The 17,167-nt window shown below is 38.5% G+C and overlaps 1 protein-coding gene across 1 annotated transcript in view; it reads right to left on the bottom strand.

Annotated features, from left to right (window-relative positions):
• TBCD (tubulin folding cofactor D) overlaps positions 1-17,167 on the bottom strand; it is a 153,006-nt gene that overhangs the window by 13,011 nt on the left and 122,828 nt on the right. Inside the window, exons 28-34 of the mRNA XM_060764526.2 lie at positions 14,304-14,422; positions 12,350-12,441; positions 10,748-10,888; positions 7,034-7,117; positions 5,936-6,094; positions 4,169-4,307; positions 1,274-1,395 (exon numbers count right to left, since the gene is read on the bottom strand). Of these exons, the coding sequence (XP_060620509.2) occupies positions 1,274-1,395; positions 4,169-4,307; positions 5,936-6,094; positions 7,034-7,117; positions 10,748-10,888; positions 12,350-12,441; positions 14,304-14,422 (856 nt within the window). The remainder of the gene's footprint in view (positions 1-1,273; positions 1,396-4,168; positions 4,308-5,935; positions 6,095-7,033; positions 7,118-10,747; positions 10,889-12,349; positions 12,442-14,303; positions 14,423-17,167) is intronic.

Here is a 17,167-nt window from a genome sequence, read left to right as displayed (position 1 = left end):
AGGAGACCTTTGCCTGTTTTTATGTGCATACTGGCATTGGTAGCGTAATACGAAATCAACCTTTGAGTTGGGAATCTAGGCATTTGTTGCTATAGTATACCAGATATGGAAATAATAACAAAGTCTGGATTCTATGTATCTAAGGTGATTAGCAAAAGGGACCAAGGTAGCAGTGAGGATAAGGTGTAGGAGAGTCAAATATACTGCTTATTAAAGTCCAAATGTTGTTTCTGAAACCAAGATCAACCTTTTCTGAAACCAAGATCAGCCTTTTCCGAAAGAGCATTTTTCTTGATTAAAATAATAATTTACCAATGTAAAGGGCCAGATCAAATGTGTGTGTGTATGTGTTGGGGGGGGGGGGGGACCAACAACTAAGTAACCAATAAAAAATATAATTAGAAAATAACCAAAAGGACAGAAGAAGACACTTGCATAAACTAGTTCAAAAAACACAAAAGAATGAACAATACAGGTACTGTGGCAGATGAAAAGGTACTGAGGAAATTAAGGAAGATGCTTGCTAGAGCATGCATGGGGCAAAAAGACACCTTAGCTCTAGATGGGCCCAAGGGTGCACTCATGGTCTTTGTGTGCATCACAGGAACCATGAATAAGAGCAATATATCAACATCTGACTGGCAGTCTTTTAAAAATAATAATAATAATAACATTGGGTAGCTGTGAGTTTTCCGGGCTGTATGTTCATGTTCCAGAAGCATTCTCTCCTGACATTTCACCCTCATCTATGGCAGGCATCCTCAGAGGTTGTGAGGTCTTTTGGAAACTAGGCAAGTGAGGTTTATATATCTGTAGAATGTCCAGGGCAGGAGAAAGAACTCTTGTCTGCTTGAGACAAGTGTGAATGTTCAATTGGCTTGATTAGCATTAAATGGCCTTGCAGCTTCAAAGCCTGGCTAGTTCCTGCCTGGGGGAATCCTTTGTTAGGAGGTTTCCCCCAGGCAGGAACCAGCCAGGCTTTTAAATCCAGAAAACTCACAGCAACCCAGTGATTCCAGCTATGAAAGCCTTTGACAACACAATAATAATATTGTTCACTTTACAATATTCAACAAAACAGAACATTTTCCCCTTCTTCTCCTCTGTCCCATCCTTAAGCCCATAACATACAAGATGAAGTAACCACTCTTATACATTAGTAAGAGAAAACCTTGTGGATGATAACATCACTAATAGCTGTATTCTCTGTGAATTTTTCTCATCCTCTTTCAATAGGTATTTGCACAAGAGGCCGAATAGAAAGATATATTACCTATCATTCAGAAGGTTGTCTTCAAAAACTTGTAAGAGTGTCTCACAAAAGCTATTCATAGCATCCATGTCATTCTGAATATTCTTCAGATAATCAAACAGACTTTGGGATGAGTGCCGCACCTGCAAGTGAGGAAAATTCCCAAAGTAACGGTCTTATTGGTAGAGAATCATTTAAATGTTTTAGATTTTTTAAAACTTTAGATTTGTACATTTCAGGATCCACAAAGCTGGATCTAAGGAGTCACCTGGAGCCATAGGTTGCACTTTCCCCACCTGTTTTCTAAGATATATGGAGACGTTGTAACTTTCTTCACAACATGGTACAAAAGAACCAATATCTCAGGTAACACTATAATAAACCTCAGAGCAAACAGGTTTCTGTAACTTGATAACAAATGGTAGGTGTATTCCCGTGGGGACTTCTTGGGAATGTAGCAAGGCAGATCCCACCTGGATGCTTTGATCATAATTATATGAAACTTCAATGGCACCAATACAGTGGAAGATAGTGGTTTTCATGCCTGGTATAGTGAAGCCATTCTGTGTTTTAGCCTGAACTGGGGAGACATTTTAGGACATTTTAGCACTTTGGATGCTGCTTGAAAACCCGTAATAAAACCGATAACGGATTGTCTCTCTAAAATGGAAAAGACTGGCTGGAAGTACATTAACAGTTGCCTTCTTTGTGAAACTGCCTTCATAATTCTTCTAAAGTTTCCTAAGCTAGTGGTCCTCAACAAAACAAGGTGCAACGAATTCTGTACATTTATTAGGTGTTGCGAGATGAAATACTTTCTTTGAATGATCCAATCAATGTGAAAAGAAGAGAAAAGTACTTGGCCCCACTAGAAGCTAACTGAAAGAAGGCATATCCAAAACAAGGAAAAGCTCAAACACTCATCCTGACTTATGAGTGAGTCTTTTGGGCTCACAGGAACATTCATATTCTTGAATGAACCTATGTCTAAAGGCACATTAGCCCCTCTCCTCGTACAAAGTTGTTGGACTGCAGTCAAACTAACCTATTGAGAAATATCCCAAGGAGTTCCACAGAGTTGAGAATTCAGCGTCAATATTTCAAAAGTTCTTCTCTAAAGTATGCCGCCGCAGCTAAAAATATGAAAGGGAGCTGGAAGCAATCAAACCACTTACACTTTTCAAAACTAAGTCTAACCACTTCTTAAAAATTCAATAGGAAAATGTTGCAGAAAAACCTCTGTTTGACCTTCTTGAGAAACTATTTTTCTGCCTGCAAAAATATAAGTGGGATAAGCCCTTGTATTTAAAATCTTTTCCTGGTGCAAAATTTAATCTCTTATTCATTAGGAAATACCACAAAAAGTTTGGCATCAGATGCTAAATATTTTTAACATTTCACAAATATGGAAGTCAACAGAGTAAGGCACTGAGTTATGGTTTCATAGAAGGCAAACAATGCCAGCATCGATTCAAGTACTCTTGCTCCTCCATGCTTTTTGAATCACGATGTAGCATCACTCCAACAAAGGAACCAAAAAAAGCATGCAATGCATCGTTTTCCATGAATTAAATATGGGCAAGGAGACAACTTTCTTGAGGCGGGACCTCAACAAAGGCTGCAGTGGTTAACCAAATACTAGGCTAGCTAGAGTAGGGAATCCCCCTGTTGTACAGCTATCAAGTACAATACAATACATGAATGATAGTTTTCTTCAAAACCGCAACAATAATTGACAGATCTTACAGTGTAAAACAACCAAGCAACTGGCCTCCTATGCTACTGAGCTGAGTTCCTAACCTGCCAACTGCCATTTGAGTATTGATAACAGAGAAAAGAGAGTAAGTAGGACACAGGTAACATTAAAACAGCAATGACCCTACGATGCAGAGTAGGCTGCAACTGTGTCAAGCCTGGCTAATGCAATAGTCAGCTCTCTATAGGAACCCAAAGACTTAGCCAGAAAGATAGCCCAGCACTCACCCCTTTCTTGCATATTTTATTTACTTTACTGAGACTGCCAGAGCTCAAACTGCAAGCAAACACTCCTAAATTTAGTTTGAAGACAGAAAGTACTAGAGGCAGAAAATTAGGAGAAACATTGTGACAATAAAAATACAGATTTTAAGCAGTGTGCAACTGGAATGTTTTGCAACTGACATGAGGTTTGCATATTTAATAGATTTTTAATCTCCAAATGCCTTTTGTGGGACGGGAAACGTTTTCCAGGCAGTCAAAATAAAACTGAACTTCCAACCACTCACTTGCATTTTTTTCAGTCGTTCTATACTATAGGAATGACAAGACCTAGCATTTCTAGTGGTTTGAATGTCATGGGTGGTCTTGGGCAACTCACACTCTGTCAGCTTCAATCCCCCTCAGAAGACTCCATGATAGTTTCATTTAAGTATTTCTATTAGTCAGAAATGACTTGAATGCACAGCAACAGCAATTTAAGCATGATGTGTGTAAAAGAATTTGGAGGGCGATATGATGGCTCTTTTTCCTCTTGTTATGATAGAGAGATTATACAACAAATTTCCCCCTGCAAGCATGTCCTCTGCTTCCAGAAAGAAGAAAGTTCACCTAAGGTTTCTCACACTTTCTGAACTGGGCTAAATGGATTGTTTACAAAGAAACAAAGATGGCAAGTAGTGAAATCATAAGACCTACTCTGGCAATGTTATCAAGGAGGCAGTTTGAAGGGAAAACCAAACTATGCTATAGCCACATTAAATAGCAATAGGACAAGGGAAATGCATCCCTCAGTCAAAGAGATCTGCATTTATCAAGAGGAAAAACCTGCTTTCTCAAAACTGAAAGCCAAATTAAGTGATACATGGCTTTTAATCTAGGCTTCCCATATTCAAAGTGGTGAAGAGCTTTTTACCAAGTGAATGTGTTTTATTCACTTACTGTTGATTCGGTCAGTCCACCGACAGACACAGTCAGACCTGTTAGGACATGGTAACGATATGATGCTAAACCCAGAAGTTGTGTGATTTTAGGAAAAGCTTGGGATGCTGCATTCCAATTGAACGTTATGGCCTCTGATCTGCAAAATAATAGAGAACATGGTCGCTTCTTAAGAACAATTAGAAACAGAATATATGTACACAACTGCCCCTTTTACCAAACTGACAACTAGATAACCACTGCAACCAAAGCAAAACTTTGATAGAAAAATGTGCAAATGCCCTTTGCCCAGCAGTAGAACAAATGTACTTTACATGATGCTTTCACAACACTAGTACTTTATTACCCTGTGCCATTGCTAGCTAGCAGTAGGGAGAATCGCGAAGCCAAGTTATAACACCTGAAGACAATGCTGGAGTTGACATGGCTAGTACGGTACTTTATTAGTTTCAGATTTTTGGAGCCTTGGTATAGCACAGGGTATGGATCAAAACATAAGGCAATGCTCCTTTAGATCCATGAACCAATCCCTGTCCTCCTGCTGGGGAAGGCACGACATGAGATCCATGGGGTATTGCATGTTTCCTCTGCTACCTCTGAGCTGAGGCCTAACCCCTAATATCCCTTTAGCCCAGTGGTTCTCAATCTTTGGGTCCCCAGGTGTTTTGGCCTACAGCTCCCAGAAATCCCAGCCAGTTTATCAGCTGTTAGGATTTCTGGGAGTTGAAGGCCAAAACACCTGGGGACCCAAAGATTGAGAGCCATTGGCTTAGGGAATCCTTGAAATGGGAAAAAGAGGCATGCAGTCCCTGTTCTTCCCTCTCCCCATGGATAGAGTCCTAGCCAAAAGTTGTAACTGGAAGTATACTGTAAAACACTAAGCAAATGATCATGTGCTGCATATAATGCATGGAAATGGAAAGGATGGAGAGTGGGGATGCCAGCAAATAAAAACCAACCCCCCCCCCCAAAAAAAAACCAAACAAAACAAAACTGGCTGACAGTAAGGCTGGGGAGGTATACAGCTGGTCCAGAATGAAGAATTATTTCCTTAAGGCCTTTTTCTGCCCTGGGCTTTGAGTTGTTTGGCTGTTCCCAAAATTGCACTTTAGTGCGTTCAGCAATCCCTGGAAAGAAGCAATACCTCTAGGAGAAGAATATGGCATCCACTCTTCAATTCTCATCACAGCCAGCAACAACTCCGTCCCCCTCCCCTGATAAGTCTGGAAACACGATTTACTTTAATCAAATTACACATATGTCGCAAAGTAACATTTTCTTACATTGACCAGTGAATTCTTGATTACATAGCACAGGCCAATACACATTTTACACAACTTTTTGGAGTAGGGGAAGAACATGTTGGAGGTAATTTGGAGCAAGAAATGGCAGGTGTGAAAAGGTTTAAATTCAACTACAAATTTTTCTGCTCTTATCTGAAGGTGGCGTGTCCTCTCAGAATAAATTGGCAGGGGATTGTATGCACAGTCTAATCCTTAAACAATTCCCACATTTTCCCCTGGAAACTGTTAACATCCACATCTTGTTCAAAAACTCACTACTGGGTTTTTAAAAAATATGTTCTTTAAGTTTTTTTTTCTTCTGATAACCACAAATAATGGCTATGAATCCTGGAACCAAATCCTGCCAAATCAGAATGGAATATTATTTTCAAATATATTTTTACAAACACACCATGATCAAACAAGACATGCTTTTCAGGGATTCGATGGCCACCATTATCTGAGACCACCCTGCATTGGTTACCTTGGAAATATCTTCTCTAATTCTTCTCGGTGGGGGATGTGGGGGACAGGAGGGTTGCTGAAGTACAGAAGCGTGAGAAAGATGGATCCTGCATGAGCTCGAAACCGGTCAATTTTTTCCGCTGACTGCTGAGCCACGCAGCACATAATCTGTTTGGAGCTGAAAATAAAATACACAGAAAACCCATTCATGCATTTTTAAATACGCACTAACCACTCCCTGTTTGGCTATTCTCACTTCCAATATAATCTTCTAGACTGGCCCCACTAAAAACTCCTTCAATGAATGAAGTGAGAACAGCCGAGACCGTATCTTGGAATAGTATGCTAGAACTGGTTATTAGACAGTCTTGCATTTTTCTCTTCTAACTTCCAGGAATAAATTTGAAGCTTTTAAACATTTATTTACCATTTATTTATTTACCATATTTGTATTCATGCCAAGCAGAATAGCTCAGCTCAACGGATTCTGGTTTTAACCATTTTCTAGCTATTATAAAAGGGCTTTAAAATTATTTTAATTTTTAATGACATTGCATTTTAATTATAATTACTGTTATACTTTGAGGATTTGGAGAGATTTGGCCTATAACGTTTAAAGATAAATATGTATGAATGTACCATTTCTATCTCTGTAAATATATACATAAATAATTCAGTATTTTTAGACATGCAAACTATATTATTATTATTATTTACTTGATTTATACCCCAGCTTTCTCCCTATGGGGATTCAAGGTGGCTAACAATCCCACACTTTGGTCATAGTTTAAAATGCACAGTACCAAAAAAATTCATTAAATAATACAATGTAGATTAAAGTATAAACAGATTAAAATACAATAAATATACTTAAAATAGCTTTTAAAACTTTAGTTTTAACTATTCGGTTTAACAAGGCAGTGATAAATAAAAACTAAAGTCTAATTCCCGATGTTACAAACTGAAGCAATACATAAGTAAATCCTGATTTATTTTTAACTATAGTAAGAAGGACAACTGAATCCCAACAATATATGCTACCAAAACATTTTTCACAGAAAGAGATGATCACCTAACTATATGGCAAGCACACACAAATGGTTTGCAAACTACATACACATCAGTGTCGATTAACTCTGGTTCAGTCTGAGTTAGTAACAGCGTCACTTCCATTAAACTGGTCATAGCAGCTTGTCTCACCCTATTGAAATAAAGATACAAAGCAAGTTGCCAGTGTTAAATTTTGAAGCTCATACAGATAAGCTGGAGTCACATTACAGTTGTCATTTGAACACAACACTTGTGTCTATGCATATGTTTGCACATGCACACAACACTGCTAGCTAAAGCATGTCAGTAGAATACCTGTAAACACTGAAAACCTTTCCTGCATCCATTGGTTTCCTTGTTTAATATCTCTCTAACTTGTGGTATTTCCCCAGGCGCTTCCTGCATGCTTCTAATGTTTTCAGCACAACCACAACACAAGGCTTTTGAAACAGATGAATTTCTTGTGGCAAATGCTTAAGCAAGATACTAGAATCTGTCCTTCATGACAGTTTCACAAATATGGCATACATAGAGCCTTGGGTACATAAGTAAAAAGGAAAGAGTGGCAACCAGTGATGTTAAGAAGCAAATTGCTGATCAAGTGCAACCCCCCCCCCCAAATTTATTACATTTTTTTAAATCGTTGATGTCACTAATCAGGTCAGGCCTAAGGCTGACCTGATTACACAATTATAATCAGGTCAGCCCCCCATACACAATTGCAACATTATAACAAAAATATTATCCATAAAAAACCCCTATATGTGACATATAGATGGAATTAGTTCTGTTCTTTGCAGAAGTGTTTTAAAAAGTAATCCCAACTGGCTTCATTAACAATGAAAAAGCTAATGTTAACTATTTCAGGTAGAGAATGCAAGAATGGTTTAGTAAATCCATGATGAAGAAGAAAGAAAAAATAAGGATCTGGTGAACTGATAGTACACAAGAGCTCATGGAAGAATGTGTTCCATTCCCAGACAGGTTACATTATTCACTTTTAAAAGTGCATCTATGTGTATCTTATCTAGGCAAAAAGAAAAAGAAAAACATTTTGTGTTCCTTTTTCAAGGTCAAAAAAGGTGAATAACATGAAAGCTTGAATCCATTGAATGGAATTCTGATCAAAAATAAGGCTAGAGTGGTAAAAAATATAATCTGGATCATCATGATTATGTGAACATTTACCAGAGAATACTTTTTCCTCCTTTCATGTTACTATATTTAACACCTGCAGACAGTTTGGACAAGTCCCAGCAAACAACCTGTCAAAAGGAATGTTAAGTTTGCATATGGAAAGTACAGTCGGTTAGCTTTCCCACGAATCCTTTTAAAAAGGTTTTTTTTTCTTTTAATTTACAAATGTAATTCTTTTTTGTAAATCTTGGAAAGAACACGGCTCTCCACCCCAACCCACAAATTTCCAAAGAGTCAACCCAGTCAGCTGGATAGAGCACTCCATTTCCAACTCTAAGCCATTTTTTTCTTGTTATATTATTGCAGAAGGGGCTTTAATTAAGACTTCTACTGGACTTTTAGCCTTATTGTATGTTTAAATGATTACATATTGTTTTAAATTAATGGTTTTATTAACATGATAACTTATTTATTTTCAACATTTGAAGAGTATGGACTTTAGCTGTTTTAACTTTGTTGTAAGGTGCCTCGTTCTCTTGTCAAAATGATATACTGGGGAACTTACTCAAGATCCATTCTAGCCAAGGAGAAGCCATCTAAGAAAGGCTTAACTGCAATTGCCATCCAGGCCAGGTAAGGAATCAGATGTTCTTTTAGAAAAGTTGAATCTCTAGTATCACCAAAATCACTAGGAGCCCCCGATGGCGCAGTGGGTTAAAGACCTGTGCCAGCAGGACTGAAGACCGACAGGTCGCAGGTTCAAATCCGGGGAGAGGCGGATGAGCTCCCTCTATCAGCTCCAGCTCCTCATGAGGGGACATGAGAGAAGCCTCCCAGAAGGATGATAAAAACATCAAAATCATCCAGGCATCCCCTGGGCAACATCCTTGCAGACGGCCAATTCTTTCACACCAGAAGCGACTTCTGACACGACAAAAAAAACAAAACAAAAGCAAAAACAAAATCACTCCCAAGCTAAGAAAAAAAAGAGAACAGAAAGATTCCCCCAAAAAGAAAATCAGCACTGCCACCCATGGATGATACTAGATGTCTACACTTGACCTTCATGGTAAGTTTCCAAATATGATATTCTCAGTCACTGGAGAAGGAGCCATGCAAACAAGTGAGTTACTCTATCTTAAACAGGCCCTTGGAAATGGAAAGAAATTGAATCAATCTGGCAGGACCTGGCAGTCATCTACTGAAAGAGGCCTTTGTGGAGACACATTGGTCAAAACTGTAATGTACACATGGAAGAAGTCGCCCAAATTGCAGCCCTGCAAATTTCTTACAGGTGAAAATTCTGCTGAAATGACTCCTGACCTGCCACAAGGAAAAGTGCATTGCGAGACAGAATTAGAAGCAGAACAGTCTTAAGATGCTCAAATGTCCCCACATGAGAAGCTGGAACTGACAGACGGGAGCTCACCCCATTCCCCGGATTGCAACCGCTGACCTATTGGTCAGCAGTCCTGCCGGCACAAGGATTTAACCCATTGTGCCACCAGGGGCTCCTAAAATGGAACTGCAAAGCAGAGAGAAGGAAAAAGGGAGGAAAGATGGGGGGAGGGGGGCTCAAGAAATAAGGCCAAGAGAAAGCGAAGGCAAGGTATACAACTTTTCCTAAGCTTGGCACCGAGACAGAATTGGCAATAATCCAAAAGGAAATACTTTCTAAAAACACAAACAAAAAATGAAATGTTATCATATTAGCTTGAATTTTCTTTAGTTTTATGACGGGATACTAGTGATCTTGATTTTGTGTGCAGAGAGGAAATGTAGCCTCTAGATGCCGTTAGACTACAACTTCTGTCCTCTTAACTACTGACTACGCTGGTTGGGACTGATGCCAGTCCAATCATATTTGTAAAAGGTTGTCCATTTTAGGATTTATAGACAACAGCAATACTACCTTAACCTTTTACTAGTCACCAAGGGCTCTTTGTAAGAGGTTATGGCAGATACTTGAGCTGCTGGTACAATTGTGCCCTCTGCTGTCCAGCCATCATAATGGAACTGCAAAGAAGTCACTCGATCCTTTGGGAACATTGAGAGGTTAGAACTAAAATAGCAGTAAGGAATAAGAAGTTAAGACCCCGCAATACTGCTTCAATTCAAAAAGAAATACTTTGCGGTTTGTATTTAAAAGAATGTCATTTAACAAACCTTTATACTGTTATGTCAGCAAATTCAAAAATCTTCATCTCATGCTGTTTGGTTTTTAATGTCCTACATTTTAAAGATCTGTATTTTATTCTTTTAGTTTTCTGCAACCCACCCAGAGGAACACACACACACACATATAATACAACACACACACACACACACACAATAAATATTCATCAATATTCCCTTTGCAATGGCAAAATTACAAGAACTGTTGGCAGGGTTGCAAACCACTTAACATGGATATGATTAGTTTTCCATCAAGAGTACTGCTCACTTTGTTTTTCCCTCAGTCTTTGTTCTGGCAAAGCTAGATGGCACTGTTCTTAAGGTGCTTCAAGTTGTGAAATGTGCTAGAGAAAACATGGCTAATTGTGATTTTTTTTCTGGGTTCTTCTTTTGAACCCAATCCTATTTTTTACTTTACAACCAAAGAATACAGAGATGGGATTTTATCGATAAAGATAAAATATCCTACCATGCTCCAACGTCACCACGACTGTCTGTTGTGTAATCATTGAGGCCATCCAGCAATATGTTGTATATCTCTGCAACATTATTTTTGCATACATATTCATTTGGCGAGCCGTCTCCTTTCACACCAACTGTCTGACAAACTCTGGAGAAAGAATACATATTCACAAAATGGTCACCATAACTGCAAAAACTTAGCACATTTAGCACACGTTCACTAACAGTAAATTAAATTCAGCACATCAGAGGTGGGGGAGCTATGGTTTGTGTCAGCACTGTTTATTTCTTTACATCCTTTTCCCTTTTTGCTTATTCATGTCATGCTGTGCTTTGTGGTTGTTAGATCATATGTGTCAAACCTACATTTGCATAATTTTACAATTACAAACAGTCTTGAGGTGGCTCTTGGTGAAAATGGATTTGACACCTCTGTGTTAGATGCTTTCTATATTTTCAACGATGTATGTATTTATGTGTTTGATATACCCTAACAAAACTATTTTAATACATTCACCGACTATATCACTATCAGTCAGTTAACCAAAATGGAGAGGGAAAAAACCAATCAACAACAACAAAACTGCAGAGCAAGGAGTGATTGATCTGAGTGAGTATTTAGCATAGTATTTTGACATTATGCACTTGAACTGTAGAATTAACTAGTGATTGAAGAAGAGAGGGAGAGATACCAGTTGATTTGATGCTCTCGTAGCCAAGATTCTGTCATAGATAATATTCCTGGAGACAGACACAGGATTTAACTAGGAATTAAAGATGAAGTTCACTCTATCAGCAACTCAACCTGGCGCTGAGGGACAATAGACTCCGATTGAGGAATCAGGTCACAGTCAGCGACTTTACCCAGAAAGGTGTCATCTCAGCAGGCCCTGTGGCCACCAAACTTTTCTTGTGTTTGCAAACTGCCAGGGTTCTGCTGGGATTAAGGCTGCTGAGCTCCAATATGATAGCTCAATACACAGCAAGACCCAAAGGCACTTGCTTCCACCTTGTTTTGCTGCATGGCCAACACAGTTAGTCCTGAATAGGTTCACTGTTATTCTAAATGTGCCAAGTGGCATTTTGCCTGTGTATGATGCAGAGCTCCCCCTTGCATCACACCAACATGTTGCCTAATCCAGACATATGGGAATAAGTAATGTCCAATAGTGGGTTACTAATTGCAATATACTCCTTCTTTCAGATGTGCACTCTTTAAAAGCAGTTGCAGTTACACAAGTGGAGGATGGCAAAAACACAGGTATTTATACCTAGGTAACAATTTAGAAGAGAGATTTCTAACTCTCCAAGCTATACTGCTAAAAAGTCTATCATTAAACAAATTACATTATGCAAATTGTGTTAGTAAGAAATAAACGCTAGTGCCATTTTGAAATTACTATCTCATAAAGATCTAATAATTTAGAAGTATTTTTCACTGTACAAGCAACTTTACAGAAAAATAAACCTATACCTGAACTTAAAAGCAGCAGAAATCCTTAAAAACATTGTGAATGATTTTCTTTTTGATAGCAGCCTCTATTTTGACATTATACAGGGAAGAAAAATAAATAAATAAAAATACATGTTTAAAAATGGGACATCATACTTTGAAATGGCTTTCAATCCATCTCTTCTGGATTGAGCAAAGCTCAGAGTGTCAGGGGAAATTGAAGTTACTCTCTTCAAACCTTCTAAAACCTGGAAAACAAAAAAAATCCACTAAATTAAGCATTTTTGTCAGTACATCAGTACACCAGAAGTCCAAAAAAAGTAGTGTAAATGAAATTTAAGAAGCTTGAACCTGTTTCATATGTAAAAACACAGCAAAAGATCTTAAATATTTATTTTAAATTTAGAAGGTGCCAGGGGCGGCACATAACAGAATAGTTGCTAGTAACATCAAAGCAGTGGAAGTGTTACAGGCACATATACACTCTACATTTCAAACAAATACTGTACTGAGAATATAATTTTGTTGACAAACATCCAATTCAAACCTGCATTTCTTATCTATATGTATGACAGTGAAAGAGGTTAGCTAATGAAAACATTTTGATACTGTTCAACTAATATGCTCTGGTTAAGATCTTATCAGATACTGACGGAGTATAAAGCTCCCCCAGCAAACCTTTGGTAGATGCCTGTAGGGTGAGGGCTGTTCTCTTTTCATCAGCTGCAGAATGGGAGCTGAATGGCAGCAAAGAGCACCTAATGGCCAATCAGTGGATACTGGAAGGCAGAGCTGCGGCCAAGCGTTGTATGGCTGTCACTGAGCATCTGGGGGGAAAGGCACTGCACCAGAATGTACTGGTTACCTCTTGTGGTCTAAGTGTTCGATTAGCTGCCAGTCCATTTCTGGACACAATTCAAAGGGCTGGTTATGACTTGTGAAACTCTATAAGGCAGTGGTCCAGGTTTTTTGAAGGATTGTATTCTTCCTTATGAAACATCTCAAGTTTTGGGATCTTCTGGGAGAGATCCTTCTTTATGTCCCACCACCTTTACATGAAAAATGGCTGAGAATTCGAGTCAGTCTTCAAAGTGGCTGCTACCATGCCTGGGAACTCTCTTCCAAGAGCAGCTAGACCAGGCATAGGGAAACTTCAGCCCTCCAGATGTTTTAGACCTCAACTCCTACAATTCCTAACAGCCTGAGTTTTAATTCTTTGATAGCTTACATTTTATGTACATTTTATATGTTGTTAATTTTTAGTCATATCTAATTGTTGTTAAGTGCCTTGGCATAACTGGAGTTATACTAGCATAAATCAGTAAGAGTATTCTGATCAGTAAGGGCAATATTTCTATGAGGAAAAAAAGAAAGAAAACCAGTCCCTTTACAATTAGCTGTCCCATCTCCCCCAATGCATACCTATTAAAACAGTTGCATCAATATCCAGGGCTTGCTGTATCTGCTAGCCACAGATAGTATACTTACTAAAATATTTTCTTTTCCCTTTGGCTGAGAGATGTGACTATGCAATTATCCACATGAAATCCAAAACTGAAATAGTATCTCGGATTCTTTTGTCCCAGAAGGAAACTGCAGGCATCCATTAGAAATTCAGAATTGACTGTTCCAGAGTGTTGGTGGAGGGCAATACTTTATGAAGGAAAACTACTCTCCCCATCAAACCAGATAGCAATGGTTTCTCATTTGCTCATGGCTTGTTTGCTTATTTCCTTTTTGTTTCTTCCCATAAGGAAGACATGTGAAAACATGCCTGCAGTTATCCTGACAGAGGTGTGAATGCCCACTGACATCTCAAAGGTTGTTACTCTTACATGTTTCATGCAAATAAAAAAATGTTTTATTGCAAAATTATGTGTATGTGCCTTCAAGTCACCTATTGACTTATGGCAATCCAATAAATTTCACAAAGTTTTTCTTAGGCAAGAAACAACTTAAAATGTGGTTTTGCCAGTTCCTTCCTCTGAAATATAGCCTACAGTAACTGGTATTTGTTACAGAACAATTAACCAGAAACTTCTAATTCAGAAACATTCAAACATATATAACATTGTAGACCTTCCAACCTAACAGCTGCATTCTATCTCACCTCATGGAATTTGCCTTTAAGAAGAAACTTAGGAAATGCACCCAAGGCTAGAGAAAAGCCACACCGAACCATTTCCTCATGGCTTTGGAGGCCTGAAATGTACTGTTTCACCAGTTGATCTAGAAAAACACAACAGCCATATTTTTGTTAATTAGAACTTGACAGAAGATGGCAGGAAGAGTGGGAAGTTGCTAAAACACTTGTATAAAGCATACATTATTTTCAATGGCCGTGGAAAATGCTGACTTTGTAAGTATTGCACGTAATTCTGCCCCTAGTTATTCAAAATATTTACTAGAGCAATATTGTGTTAATGAAGCAAGAAAATTTAATCAAACATGATGGTCTGTTGTTTTTCTGAGTGGCAACAATTCTATTGCATGGTGTGCTTGAAACAATTAAAGGGTATAAATCCACTGACATTGGAGTAACAACTTTTTAATAGATGTGAATCTGGTAACCAAACAAATTCTGAGTACTTATTTTTGCCCCTGAGGGCTCTTCCACGCAGTTCTATATCCCAGAATATCAAGGCAGAATATCCCACATTATCTGCTTTGAACTGGAATATATGGTAGTGTGGACTCAGATAAACCAATTAAATTCAGATATTGTGGGATTTTCTACCTTGATATTCTGGGATATAGGGCTGTGTGGAAGAGCCTTGAGATGTGCCTGTTAACTTATTTTTGAAAGACAAACAATTCCAATATGTTTTGCACAGTTTGATCCTATGAAATGGAAATGCAACAGTATTTCTAATAAAGGTCTTTCCCAATAATTAATAATGAAGACAAATAATATTTAATCAAAAAGTATTGGTTAGTGCCCAACCTTTCCTATTTTGATGAAATAATGGTGTGTGTGGTGGGCTCCAAACTCCAATGGTATCTGAATAAAACTGATGACGTAGATCCATTTCAATCTGGTTTCATGACTGGTTATGGGGCAGAGGCAGTTTTGGTCACCTATGCAGAGAACTGGACAGGGGGAATGCATCCATTTTGGTGCCAAGAACCTCTCAGTGGCTTTCAGTACCATCAACCATGAATCCTTCTGGGCCGAGTTGCTGGGATGGGGCTTGGAGGCACTCTTTTTCAGTGGCTCCATTCCTTCCTGAAGGGACAGTCTCAGAAGGTGGTGCAACTCCTTGGCCACTGGCCTGTGGGGTCCCTCATGCTGTTCAACATATACATGAGAGGTCATCCAGAACTCTGGAGTGCGGTGCCATCTATATGTGAATGACAGCAAGCTCTTCTACTCATCTCACCCCAAACAAACCAAGGAGGCTGTCCTGAATTTGGAGCTGACTCTGAAGAGAGTTTGCAGATTTCAGCTGGTATGATAGTTGGTGAAGATATTTTAGGTGTTTGTGAACACCACGGTGCATATGACACAGAGGGCTGAGGTAACACAAACTCATAAATTCAGCTCTTCCATATTTACTAAAAATATATATTCTCTATCAAAACAACACACATTTAAAAAACATGAAAATAATCATTTCATTTTTTTCTGTGTTCAAAGTACATCTTGTTCATAATGTTTTATGGTAAAATGTGGATATTAGAGCATAGATTGATTTTGGAGCCAGAAAATGCATCATATGGTTCAGGAACCTTCTGCATTGCCATATAAAATTCAGATTATCTGCTTTGAACTGGATTATATGGCAGTATAGACTCATATAATCCAGGTCAAAGCAGATAATGTGGATTATCTGCTTTGATAATCTGTATTATATGGTAGTGTAGAAGGGGCCCCAGAGAGCTGTGAAATCTGATGGATATGATCCATCTATTCATTCAGGAAATGCAGACCAGAGCACATCATATTGGCATTTTCAAGGAGCTAATTCCTCAAGTATTCTATCCCTTCTTACCTATGTGTTCTGTATTAATAGCATAAACAATAAACTGCACCAGCATCTATTTTTAAAACATTTATAGCACATGGCACATAATTAGAAATTGGCAGAAAGGCAATAAGAAGTTTAGTTCTTGTGGGTTTTTTCGGGCTATATGGCCATGTTCTAGAGGCATTTCTCCTGACGTTTCGCCTGCATCTATGGCAAGCATCCTCAGAGGTGAGGTAAGAAGTTTCATTAATACTCTACAATGGCTATAACATGGTAGGTACACTTTGCCTCAAAGTCTAACAAAATTAATAGCTATAAAGCTGAAAAAATGTTCAATGGGGAAGGAAACCACTGCAATGAATAAAGAGGAAAAAAGCAAAAATCAAACTGGATTCAAGAGGAAGCAGGAAAGGAGGCATACAATAATTATTAAACAGAAGAGAGAAACATAATTATAGCTTTCCAATGTAAGGAATTCTGCTTGGAGGTGTAAACTAGGTGTAGTGTCTGTGGTTCCAGAGCATCAAGTGTGCAGCTGAAGTATCTCTCCCAGTTGCACACTTAAGTGTGTTTTATTATTTCTTTGTTGATACGGTGTAGTCTTTTATCTGTAAGTAGGAAAGAATACTGCAAATCCTCCCAAATTAAAGGAAGACAGATGGAAGGTTGTGTTACACTTTACAGCCCTATTCTACCCAATCTTTCCATTTTCTATTTAGCATCTGTCTCACTTCTTTAGTCCCTGCTTTCTAACTGGCAAGAAAAAAGAAGAAGAGAATCATCCTATATGAGCCACACCACATCAAATATTGCAAGGGCTGTGACTAAGTCACCTAATGCTGGCATTTGCTGACATGTGTATCTGCCATCTCCCATCTGATTATTCTGTTCTCGTGTATTTATTAAATCTGTATATAACGAGGTTTCTTTTCTGCTGCAGCAAATCCTTCTGCATTGCTACTGAAGTCACATTTTCCCACTGTACAGTTCAAGGAAGAGAAAGCCC

The sequence above is a fragment of the Anolis sagrei genome, chromosome 2 (assembly GCF_037176765.1).
Source record: "Anolis sagrei isolate rAnoSag1 chromosome 2, rAnoSag1.mat, whole genome shotgun sequence".
Lineage (NCBI taxonomy): Eukaryota > Metazoa > Chordata > Lepidosauria > Squamata > Dactyloidae > Anolis > Anolis sagrei.
The sequence above is the reverse complement of the archived record's forward strand: the minus strand, read 5'-3'. Positions and strand labels throughout refer to the sequence as shown.